At 38.8% G+C, this 13,195-nt stretch overlaps 1 protein-coding gene across 1 annotated transcript in view; it reads right to left on the minus strand.

Annotated features, from left to right (window-relative positions):
• Nucleotides 1–5,719: 5,719 nt before the first annotated feature.
• Nucleotides 5,720–13,195, minus strand: part of cacna2d1 (calcium voltage-gated channel auxiliary subunit alpha2delta 1) — a 70,755-nt gene continuing 63,279 nt past the window's right edge. The window contains exons 33-40 of the mRNA XM_087843074.1: nucleotides 12,604–12,756; nucleotides 12,366–12,418; nucleotides 11,895–11,950; nucleotides 11,639–11,765; nucleotides 10,877–10,989; nucleotides 9,877–9,959; nucleotides 9,464–9,543; nucleotides 5,720–7,770 (exon numbers count right to left, since the gene is read on the minus strand). Coding sequence (XP_087699200.1) covers nucleotides 7,734–7,770; nucleotides 9,464–9,543; nucleotides 9,877–9,959; nucleotides 10,877–10,989; nucleotides 11,639–11,765; nucleotides 11,895–11,950; nucleotides 12,366–12,418; nucleotides 12,604–12,756 — 702 coding nt within the window. The 3' untranslated portion in view covers nucleotides 5,720–7,733. The remainder of the gene's footprint in view (nucleotides 7,771–9,463; nucleotides 9,544–9,876; nucleotides 9,960–10,876; nucleotides 10,990–11,638; nucleotides 11,766–11,894; nucleotides 11,951–12,365; nucleotides 12,419–12,603; nucleotides 12,757–13,195) is intronic.

Genomic DNA, 13,195 nt, shown 5'->3' on the forward strand with positions numbered 1-13,195 from the left:
CACATGGTTGATTTTTTTAAACAACCCTTTTGATCAGATGTATCCATTTCTTCCCAGTGGAGCCTCGCTAATTAGATTACTCCGGAAGTGTACAAAGATCAAAATGAAATTTGTCACTAACCACAGAAAATGAATTTAATTCCCCAAGCTCCAGTTTGATCGATGACGTGATTACAGTAAAAAGTAAAAACTAACTCCAGTTAAACAACAAGAGACTATCCAAAAAACACACAATAACACCAAACATCCACTCCGACCACTACAACAGAGAGTCAAAGTATCAAACTAATGACTTAGAATAGGGGACATTTGGAAGCAGGTCCTAAAATAGTGCCTAAACCTGTGCTTCCTTCTTTCTTAAACATCTGCAAACTGTCAACTCGTCTTGTCTGCTCCTCACTGCTAATTTACCCCCACGTGATTCGTATAGAACTGGAGACACACAGAGGAGGAAAGATGATCGGTTAAATTAAAGAACAGACAGAAAAGCATCTCCAGGTCAGCAGGTACACTTCATCCCACACGTGTCTGTGTCAGACCTGTACACGTAGTCACTATGTTGTGACTGTCAACATGGCATAGAGTAGGGGCAATTGCAAGCGATCTGTAAGTCTCTTAGTACCTGCCTGAGTGATTTGCACACAAACACACATGCTGTACACACAAGTATCTTGAGATGTAAACATAATTCAAAAAGTCGAATGTTCACGCCAGCTCTGTGAGGTCTCTTTGTACCACCTGCCAAAGTTCTACTGCTCCCCTGCTAAAATGTTGATGGGGCAACAATTACAACCAAGTGAACCAAATGACATTTTCCCTTCCTGTCTGTCTATTTTTTTTTTTCATATGTTTTTTAGTTTTGTGAGTGTTGTGCACACATTTTAGGCACGAGTTGAATGGAGGATACCTTTGCCATGATTGCAGTAGCAATATAGGCAAAAATATATGAATTAAATCAAGCTGGGTTGAAGCAGCATTGCATTACATACGTTTTAAAGATACATGCTAGGTAGTACAAGTGTCTATGAGAACTTATCACGGAACTGCTGCAGGCTGTAGTCTGTCTCAGGGTAATCTATCTTTTTGTGTAATGCCAAACTGTCTTTGTGATGCTGAGCTCAAAGCTCTTTGGGACCAGTCAGTCTATTCCAGGAAATCCCATTCTTCTTTTGGCTGAACACTGTCTGTAGCTGCATGCTTTAAGTTTAAAGCAGTGATGCAAATCTATCTTGTCATCTAAATCGAAAGATACTATGTTGCTGCTTTTTTATTAAACGGTGAAATTGAAAATTCACAGATAACAACAGTAATTATATTTTGACATTAAAAATATCATTTCAATTAAACTGATTGTGTGTACTGGTGGATTAGTTATTATTCATCTCTGGCTCTCTTCCACAGCGTGTCTTTGTTTGTCTTTGTCTGCCTCCCTTCACCTCAACACAGCATGTGGCCTGAGCCTGGTTCTGCTGGAGGTTTCTTCCTGTTAAAAGGGAGTTTTTCCTCCCCACTGTCACCATGACGCTTGCTCATAGGTGTCATATTATTGTTGGGATTTTTTTCTGTTTTTTTGTATTATAAGGGGTCTTTACCTTACAATATTAAACACCTTGAGGCAATGGTTATTGTGATTTGGTAAATAAATAACATTGAGTTTAAATGAATTAATTTCGATATTACAGAAATATAAGAAATGATTTTGATAACCAATACTGTTCAATTTCAATTCAATTCAATTCAATTTTATTTATATAGCGCCAAATCACAACAAATGTCGCCTCAAGGCGCTTCATAGATACAGAGAAAAGCCCAACAATCATATGACCCCCTATGAGCAAGCACTTTGGCGACAGTGGGAAGGAAAAACTCCCTTGAACTGTTATTTACATTAGCCCAGTGGAGTCAGACAACTACCACTCTCCTGGAAACCTCCAAACCCAGACTCATCCATCAGATTTCCAGATGGAGAAACGTGATTCATCATCACTCCACAGAACATCTCTCGGCTGCTCTAGAGCCCAGCGGTGGCGTGCTTTACGCCACTGCATTTGAAGCTTTGTATTGTGCTTAGTGATGTAAGGCTTGGCCAAGGATGTTCATTCCAAGAAGATCTCTACATACTGTTCTGGAGCTAAACTGAAGGCCACATGAAATCTGCAGTACACTATGCACCTCAGCATCAGCTCATCCCGCTCTGTGATTTTACTTGGCATACCACTTTGTGGCAGAATTGCTGTCGTTCCCAGTCCTTCCAAACAGGAATAATTAGTAGGGAGGAAATTTCATAACTATCATGGCACCATGCTGGAATTCACGAGCTCCTGAGAGTGACTCATTCTTTCACAAATATTTGTAGAAGCAGTATGCGTGCCTAGGTGCTTGATTTTATAAACCTGGGGCCAATGAAGTAATTGGAATAACTGAATTCAATAATTTGAATGGCTGAGTGAATACTTTTGGCAGTTTAGTGTAGGTAGTGTAGCCTGAAGATGCACACATACACCAACGAGTTCTACTCTCCTCCACCTTTGGCATATTACCTACATGATCTCTAGCCAGATATATAAAATGTAATCAGGTGTAACAGTGGTGTCCAGCTTGGACCACCCCTTAAAGTGTGTTATTTTTTACCTTTATTTGGCAGCCTGCCTCACATCACATTGCTTTACATCTAAGTACCCATATCTGCTGATCAGTAGAATAAAGGGAAACCAGTTGCAGAATCTGTTTTGAATGTGCAGAGTACAAGCAAAACAGGAATGAGCCTATAAAAACACTACTACACTGTGCTACTAGTGGCCACAAACTTAACAGGATACCTTTAAAAGTTGTACACTTTCTATGTCATTCACAAAAATGTAAGTTTTTATGTTGAGAGACTTATAAAAATATCTGATCCCATGGAAAGAACCTCGGTGAATGCACATGGCCCCAACAAACTTAACACCTCATGTTACCAGTTATACTATATGTTAGGCCCCACTCTAAACACAGAGAAAATCCACAAATCAAGACTCAGTAGGGGCTAGAGTGGAATGTGTTATGTTAAGACCATTCACCTGGTTAGATTTTACCCGGGCTATGGCTACCAATTACATTCAGGACACACACATGCAGATATGTACTGAACCTACAACATGATTACAAACTGAGAGAAAAAAAAACCAAGGTAGGAAGAACAGACAAGTGTGTGGTCATGTTTATGGGTTTGGAAAAGACTGTGGCATTTCCTGAAAGTCCATGCCAAGTGTATGTTTGGTGTTCTGCCCGACCTTCAGGTTGTTTAACACATCTTTCTCACCGTGTTGCAAATATTGTTGAGGCAGTCTTTGATTGACTTTGCTGCCAGCCTGTGTGCAGGGGTTCACAAAAACAGGTGATTAAAAAAAAAGTAAACTGCAACAGGAAAATGTTTAAAGAGTATTTGGGATCATTTCGTGTGATTAACAACTTATTTGACACGTTCTCTCTTTTCCTTTTCCAGTCTGCTAAATCCTTTTGGACTTCCATAAACATAAAGATTTATATACAAATACTGTTTGATCCTAGCTTGGAGGGGGGAAGAGTGTGTCTCTCACAGGAAAAAACACCATAAATATACCCAAGCAATCAGGGAGCATTTACAGAAGATACTGGAAAATTTTTTCTTACTACACTTCAAAACCTTATTGACCCCGATGCCCCTGCCTGGCTGAAGCCTTGTAGTGACGGAAAAACTGTGACCTCTATGTCACGGCTTACAGGAAGTGTACTTTTTTTAACAGTTAGAAAAAAAACAACAAACAGTGCCAATTAAAAATGTTGCAGCTAATGTAAACCACATTATATTAACCAGATTCAGGGAAGTTTATTCAGACGTGGGTTGACTGCCCCGGGAACCTCATGACCCAAAGGCTGCTGAGAGTGTTGGAGCTAAAATTAGAGTGCCATTAAGTTGCAACACCGTTCCAAAAAAAACAACCATTTGCCGGTAAAGGTCTACGCAAATAGATGTTATATTACTATCACAAAAGAGTTAATGAACTTTGGAGGAGTGTACTTGATGACATGCTGATCCTTGCAGATCCAGTCACGGGTCATGATGTTGATGCAGCATTAGTCTAGTGTGCCACTTCCTGCAATTAGTGGAACAAACCTAAAAAGCCACTCTAAGATTTTAACTTAACCACAGATGAGTCATGGTCTTTCTTGGGGTATCTAATATTAATACTGTTTCTCAGAAATATTGAGTAATGAAAGAAAAGCAAAACAAAAACGTTAAAGTGGATTTAAGCCACCCGATCTAAATCCTTAGAAGCAATGGGTTTAAGGTGTATTCCTTATATTATACCATGCTGTTGTTAATCTACATGTGTGGACCAGTTAGTAAGTTAAACCAGTAAAATGAGGGATCTTTTTGACTTTGAATACATTGTTACAGGTTTATTTTATTTTTGGTTAGAAGGAAGGTTTTTGATTTGTTAAGCATTAAACAGAGATGTCTAACTAGTTCCTGCTTTTCTTCTATGTCTGTAGGATTTTAAGCCAGGCATGTTAAAGGGTATGACCTCGTGCCTATTTACAAGGGTGTCCCGTTACAACCTCCCTACTAGATCATTGCTGTGTAGCACACATACAAAGACCTCCCAGGCGGACACATCTCTAAAAAAAACAAATATTTTTAATAGCTACTACTCCAAATTGTGGCCTTACACATTCTTATATTACGGTCAGATAAACACAAACGCCATCAGGTAAAGTGTAGATTATGCTCAACTGCTCACTGGTGTTAGCATCTGACATTTGATTGCTGCTTTAGGCAGGGGATAGCAGAGCTGTCTGTGTCAATAATGCTGCAACAGGCATCACAAAAATCAAAAACACCGAGGCCTCTGACAGTACTCAGTGGGGCACTCTCTGCCATTCTGTTTGACATCTTACATACAGCTAAGATTTCCACCCAGAGGAGCCACTGCCTTCCTCACCCCAGAAATCATGTAAAAATGGATGTGTATGGTTTTATATGTGTAGTTGAGGGAGTATGAAGGACGTGGAACAAGAAAAAAAATGTCTTAAATCCTGTCTTTTAAGGTAGCACTTAGACTTCTTTGAGTGGTCATTTGAACTGCACAATTACTGTATTTAACTTATGCTTGATCAAGTGTGTTTTCATGCTGAAGTAAATGAAGTGCTTTCATAACTACATTTAGACTTTACTTTGGAATGAAAGATAAAATGAAATAAAGCTGCAAACATTTACACATTTTAGCACACATCCGCCAGCACATTTAGGAAATAAATACCCAAGACCATGGAAATATGATTTAAGCTATTACCTTCTTGTACTGATGTTGACAGGCTATTGGCTATGACAACACCCAACCGCAAATCCCACATATCAGAGATCTGGGGTGCGGTCAGACACAAACTAGGCATGATGTTTTTTTAGCCGGCCAGGTGTTAAGTTGCACTTTCTTTCAGTAATTTGATAATTAGGCATTAATAAGACAACTGTAGTGTAAAGAGCTACTTGACTAATCCCAAATAACCCACACCCTTCCTTCATATACCAACACGGACACAGTGAACCACAAATGCAGATGGTCTTTCTTTTTCAGCAGCTGTCTCTGTCAGCAGGAAGGATGACATGTTTGGTCTGCTCCCAGTGGAGCCAAAGCATCTGACCAGATGTGAGCAATAAGGAGAATCTCAGGTCATACTAATACAACGTTTTTTTGTGAATTTATTATATATGCACAATAACTAACACCATATTATAAACATTTTTTTTCATTTCTTCCATTTTCTCTTTTTTACAGTAAATAGTATTAGTGTACAAATGTATACAAAATTTATTCAGGCTAGTGAAGATCCACAAAAGAGTATTTCATGTACGGTATTAAAGCACAATCAGATATCGGAGGGACACATACATGCCTGCACACAGACAGGGGACCCTCAGGGTAAAACACAAGTCAACACATAACTTTGCTAGACAGCATAACCTGATCACACCAGTATATCACCATGAAGGCGAGGTGGAGAGAACGTTACTTTTATTCTTAAAAAAACCCAAAACAAAACAGGGAAAAGATGAACTTATGTATGATCTTTATGACTTACTAAAACCTAAGACAAAGTAAGGCAATGGAAAATTATCATTGGTAAAAGAGTGCTCTCAAAGTTCTCTCCAGCATGCCCTGATGCTGATCGTAGGCATAGACAGAGTTCAAACACAGAACAAGCTCATCCCATGACATTGCAGCATTTCGACACTGAGCCTTCAGCGTCTGCTTCACAGCACTTATAGAGCAACACAAAGAGGAAACAAGCATAAAGAGAACAGCAAGAAAACAAAGAAACAGTCATTTTGATATGCTGATCTCATTCACAAGTCATCTTGGCTCCTGAGTCTGGCGATCCAGAAAGGAAACAGAAACAGGATTAATAAAGAGAGGTGTTGGAACCCAAACTCAAGCCTGGCTTAGCTTTGTTTTGGCAAAAGAGGGGAATGATATTCCTCTCTCATCATCAAAGTCAACGGTTGTTTCCATCACCTATCTGTAAGCCAAAAAATTAGAAGAACTGCAGCAGATTTAGACTATTTCATAACAAATTACTGCAAGGGATACCCTCTCTGCTAAACTGCAGCAAGCGTTAGCATAGAAGCATATGTGGTAAGAATACAAATCTGATGTGTTGCTTCATTCAAATACCAGACAGTTTGATTTACTACATAGGCACTGGGAATTTGATGCATCAAACTGAAGACAACCAAAGCTGTCACTTGAAGTACAAATATATTTGTAAAATTGCAATATCCTAATAGATTATCACATTGGATGCAACCTGACCTCACTTATCTCTTGGTGAAATATCTATAATATCTAGCTAATAATGTAGCTTGTTTACTGATGTACACCCACATCGGAGGAATATCTCGAATTAAGCTATTGTGCAGATTCTCTTTAGTAGGTTTGCGGTCATTGGTACTGTGTGGAGCTTTGGTGTCAAAAAGTCGGTGTTGTCTTTCGCTCTGTACTGAGCACATGCTGCTACAATACAACACCTAGCTAGACACAAAATGCTTACTGATTTTGAGTACAAAAGTGAAATGTAGATAGGTTGGTAAAGTACATTTAAAAACAAATCAAAAGGGATACTCTTAATACTTGCTCTGGTTGCCAAAATAAACGATCCTTACAGCATACTTATTCATACACAATGAATATAATAAGCAACAAACAATACCGACAACCACACAAATCAATGCTGTCAGTGAACATACAGGCTTCGAATGAGATTTAGTTGGCATAGTGGGAAAACGTCTTTCAACCTCCTCAAAATAAATCAGACACACAAGAGAAAATGAGGCAGAATTAAAGGGTTTGGTTAGCTCTTACTCTTGCACCATAGGAGAATATTAAGGAGTATATCATGAAAACGAGTGCCGCTGAGCACAGTAAATGTGTCTCTCTTCTTGGAAAATAATGAGGAGGTAATGAATGAGCACCCTTTGGCATTGGCAAATGGAAATGCTGATATTGGTCTTGAGAAAATAAAAATGTCTTGTTGCAAATATTCTGCATACATCCTGTATGGTGCAACTCGAGTGTCTTCTGGCCTCCAGCGAAATGACTTGATGATCAGTGTATGAGTGTATGTAATCGCGTGTAGGGGTCATGAGTGTTGCAAAGATGTGCTGAGCCACAACAGCAGCAGCTGAAACCCGAACACTGGCCAAAGGCTCGGTCTTAGACAAGTCCCTCCTCCACAATCAGAATCGTCTTCCTGTTGGACAGATCAAGTGTAAGTAAATTAGAAGCAGTCTTCTCTGACATTCAAAAGCTCTATCTCACCTGCTACCACCACTACTGCTGCTACTAACAGTAATAAGCATTTTATGATTATACTATATCAAATTCAGTCATTCTATAGTCTACTGTCGGTGTTGTATCAAGTCTACTTTTCACACTGAAGATTGACAGGTTTTTAGAGAAGCATGTTTTCCCCCTTTCCCCTTGATACAACAACAACGTACATACCTGCCACATTATATCTGTTATAACTAGATGGAACCGGAGATAGTTAGCATAGCAGAAATACTCAAAACTGTGTGGCTTAATCCCAAATTGACAAAAAACATCTACCCAGCACACTAAGCGCATACAGATTATTTATTTAGATATCATTAGTTTTACCCATACAGAACCTGAAGTGTAAAAACAACAGTTTATGGTGTTATCTCCTTGAGTGTTTCCTGGATAAATGCAGCGAAAGGTTAGCTCTTTCTGTGGCTAAATAACTATCCGGTCCAGTGTTATAATAATCAGCGAGAGCAGTATCAACATATACACTTATGTTTTATTTAACTGTCAGCAAAAAAGCAAGCAAACACATTGCCAAAATGAAATATTAATTTAACAGCTCTGTTCAAATATTTAGAGGTGTTTTCAGACCTCAATCTTTGTGCAATGGCTTGCACCTGGTAGCTTCAGTGTGTAGCTGTTTTTTTTTTTATTTAATGGGAGTATTCAGGATATCCGTGCATGCCAAAGGCCTAGGAGAAAAAGGTGGGGGTCTTCTGTATTCAAAGGGCAGGAAAGCCATGTGAAGCTTCCTTTGTTTACTCCAGTGACAAAATGGACTGGACTGGACACAAACTGTCTTCCTATGAGGAACTTAGCCAAAAGTAATGGGACAGAAGGGAGAGGAAAAGGACACGGCCTACATTTACTCCGTTCATCTACTTCCTACGTTATTCCTCCCCTCCCTTTCTGCTTCCCAGCATGGCCTCTTCATAATATAAACACCAAAAGGCACATGAATTGGTGGCCTGTTGTGTGTATGTTCTACTCCTTTATAGCACAATGAAAGGCAGAGTTCACAAAGATATGCCAGATATTTTTTTTCCAAATATTTAGATGTCTTATAAATTGTTCAGTTGGGTGGTGACTCAACGAGTTCACATATAATTTATCTGCTTTTCTCTTTTGTTTTACGGATTTAGCTGATATGATACATAAAGGTCCACTAGTAACTTTGTACAATACTTTAAACATTATTTTTTTTTAAACAAAATTGTGCAAAATTATGTACAATATAAGATAGATGCAACATTCTGCGAGTAAGGGAATTATTCAACAAAGAAAAGATCTCACCTATTTATTAAGCTGTGTTATACTTCTTATTTTTTTTTCTCATCAGCTATTTCCTTATTAAATTATTTTAGTGAGTATAATACCTCATGGAAATTAAAATCTTTACTGTTTATAAAACTTTTTAAATTGTAATAACCAACATATTACATATTACAACATAATGGAAAAGTGAAAAAAATAAATCAGCTTTAATTGAATGTCCATCATACTACCTGATTTACACTGCCCCTAAAAAGAACTTTTGCAATCACCAAGAAACTTTGAATATCATAGAAGTTAATATGTTAGGAATGAGCCTTCTGAAGCAGTGAGACGGCACTGACCCTGAAGCCAGAACCAGAAACAACAGTAAAGGTGTAGGGCTCATTGTAGAACCTTTGCTGACTGGGCACAAAGGTTCATCCTGTCAGACAAGAGCAGCAGCCATTGGGAAGCAGAAACATAAAAGAAGAATAAAAAATGATGAGAGACAAGAAGATAGAAAGGAATATAAACAAATGAGTGAATTGTCAATGAATATTAAAAACTGATAAATAACATGGAAACTGGATAGATAAATGAAAGATGAAGGAAGCTCAAAGGGCAGGTAATTTTCATTGCTTTAAATCTATGCAGAAAGCACATTGCTGATGAAAACCAGACAGAAACTGACAGAAGCCAACCGTTTAGTCTGGCTAATAGAGCTGTTTCCAGAAAATATTCTCTGCACAAGGGCACATATGTGACTGTGTCTTACATATTCATTGTTGTCAAAGCACACGTCCGGCCCTTTGCGATATCTGGCTTTATCAACCATGTCACATGGATCTGGACCTTCAGCTGGAAGGACACTCAGGAAAATTCAAATTGCAGTTGTGCACATTTTAACAATAAAAACTCAATAATGTGTCGTTATGTACTCAGAAACACTTCATTTTTATAGCACAAAATGACACCGCCAGTCACGCTGAGGTACTTTATATTGCAAACAGTGCATCATTATAGTTAGACAGACAACAATGATCCCTTATGAGTAAGCACTGGAGCAACAGTGGAGAGAAAAAACACATTTTTAAGAGAAACAACTGCTGAAGTATGGATGGCAGCAATCTTCAAAGACCTAAATACGAATTACAAATTTTTACAAATTTTAATTTTTCACATCTAATAGAGATTAACAAACATTATTTAGTAATATTTGTTTTAAAAATAGCTTTTTATATGAAAACACTGGAGACTGTAAGAGAAATTTTGATTATTGATATGACAAAAGGTAGCCTTGATCATTGATTAGAAGTATTGTTTATAAAATGTTTAATAATTTAATGTGCTGTGGCAGCAACATTTAGTGCTATTATTACCAAATGGACAGCTCTGTAGTGGCCCCCTGGTGACCTCTGGTGATGACACCTTTACTGTCCAATCAACAGAAACCTACATTAAAGACACATCTGTCAAACACATATCCAGAACACATACACACACACCCCTTCTCTTAATCTTAATTTAACCTGATGGCAACCTGTAGCCCAGATGAAGTTAAACATAGAAATTTAATCTAGAAGTAATGTGAGACCACCTTTCATATGCTGTGCATCTGGTTTACGGTTCACACATGAACACTGAGTGGGGACCCACTGCACACTTATTAGGTGTGTGTCCTCGTACTGACAGGTTAAAGTGCTGCTATATATGTGGTTTATGGAGGATTGAAGAGACAAAAGAAAGTACAGTTTTTAAGCCGAGTGAAAGGATACAGGGCTGTTCAGCCTGTCGCAGTGGTCTGGGGTCACATGACAAACATGTTGCTTTGGCATCAGTGATTAAAAACACAAGGTTGGTGTTTGGCAGCTTCTCAGCACGGTACATCCTAGAAAAAAGGAAAATAAAGCACGTATAACGTGGTACCAACGCAGCACACATGTACATGCAGGTATGTGTTCAGTTATGCACAAACAGTGCACTTCATACCACCTCCTTCCTCATGGGATTGACTTTTTATGGTAGTCATTAAAGTATCTGTGTCTACAGTTGTTAACTTTGGGGAGTAAAGCATCAGACACGTGGGACTCATAACACCCAGAAATTACAGCCATATTTAACCCCCTCAGACAGCCCAAAGTGATACAAACGTAGGTTACAGCAAAGCAAATGTGCAGCGGCCTGTAAATGTGTGTATTAGTGAGTTTGACATACAGCCAGAGTGTAAAGGAAGAAAAACAGATAAAAAAGGCTTTTTGTGCTTTCCTCTCCAATTCCGGGCTCTGACAGATCAAGGTAATCTGCGTGTGATCAGAACTCATCAGAAAGCAGCTGTCTGAAATCAGCCTGCAAAACAGAAAGAAACCAGGAAACCAATTCTTTTCTGGATCAATCCCCACAGGCCATTAAACAGATGGACGCCCAGCAAGAAGCTGAAAATCTTCAACAACAGCCATTTAAAGTCATTCAGAGCATCAGTGGAAAGAGCCACTAAGCTGGAAGCATATGGGGAGTCTTGGGAACTAACATACACATACCTGGAACAGTTTCCACAGTCCAGGACACCTGAGTAGGATTTTTCGTCGTTGTCAAAGAAATATTGAGTCTGCTCTGTGATACAGCTTTCTTTAAACATGGCATCTGATATGTCGTCATCCGTCGACTCTGCTAGAAATAAGAGGGACGTTTAATAGAAAAGAGGATTAGTGAGAAATGCATGGATTAAAACGGGAGTGACAGACCTCTGTCTCTTCAAACTAAGACTGATGGTTATGCACAGCTTATGTTACTTGCCTGCCTGTAGAAGGCTGGGGAACATGAGACCCAAGAAGAGCTGCTGAAGTACTGACCTAGGAAAAAACAATAAAAAGTAAAAACAAAAACAAAATGAGTCACATGTAGGAGGCAACAAATCGCCTGAACAGCTTGTTTTTTAAAACTACGTTCGACCAATAGCTGTTTAGTAAAAGCAACACATCTGTCTAAAGTTAGAGTAACTGGTGATGTAAATGTCATGGGAAGTATCAGGCATTCTATTTTAAAAGCTGGTTATATTGCAGTTGGACAGCTAAGCAGAAAATGATGCGGTATCATGTTGTGTAACTGCCCTTGTCTTACACTGACCCAGCCAACTTCATCCTTCAACAGCATGCAAGTCCACTCCCGTACAAACTCCCACCCTGAAATACAAGTGTGCTCCCACTCTAACATGCACACGCAAATCAATGAAACATAGAAGCACAAGCACACAACCTCTACACTCACCAGGCAGCAGTGGATGCCCACCAGCCAATACTGAGAAAGTCTGCAATGGTAGGCTGTAGAAAGACAGGAAAAGAAAGTGCTAGTGAAAAAATAAGCACAAAAAAGCCTCCGACAAAGCTAGTAAGGCTTCATAAATCAAATTAACTAATAAATTCTGTTTTTTTACGTTAATATATTACTATTGCACAAATAGAAACCAAATAACATATACAGTAATGGTTTCAGTGAGGTTTCTAACCACATAGACGGAGCGGGGTCCAGCTGCTGCCTTGCTGTCTTTCTCTGGATCACAGACAGACTGATAGTCGTAAGTCTTGTTCAAGGAGTACAGGGAGGTGTTGACCAGGTTGGTCATCAGCACTGGATCCACCTCACCAAAAAACTGACCTATCTAGACAGGTTCACATATATACACACACACACACAGACACAAAACATAACAGAGAGTAAGAGCAGTGTAAAAGTAAGGCTTGTTTTGTTTTGTTTTTTTGTAAACAAAGCACCGAGTTGGGTCCTACTTACCTTAAAGTAGCATTGGTTGGAGTATAAGTAAATTAACAGAAAAGGCAGTGGCACTATTAAGTAAGTGTTTTGCTTGCAGGGTTGAGGTACCCTTTTTATCCCCTTAGACGTATGGGTCATTAAAAAATCATTACAGCGCTGTTCTAAGTGATCTATCTTTATCCAGTGAGGAAAACATTTCTATTCTAATATCACTGCATTCTTACAGAATGACAACGCCTTATTCATAGGGCACAAGGGTTCAGCGAATGGTTTGATGAGTATGATAATGATGTAAATCATATGCTACAGTATGACCCTCACATAGC

This window comes from Neolamprologus brichardi, chromosome 7 (assembly GCF_056152115.1).
Source record: "Neolamprologus brichardi isolate AB-2024 chromosome 7, ASM5615211v1, whole genome shotgun sequence".
Classification (NCBI taxonomy): Eukaryota; Metazoa; Chordata; class Actinopteri; order Cichliformes; family Cichlidae; genus Neolamprologus; species Neolamprologus brichardi.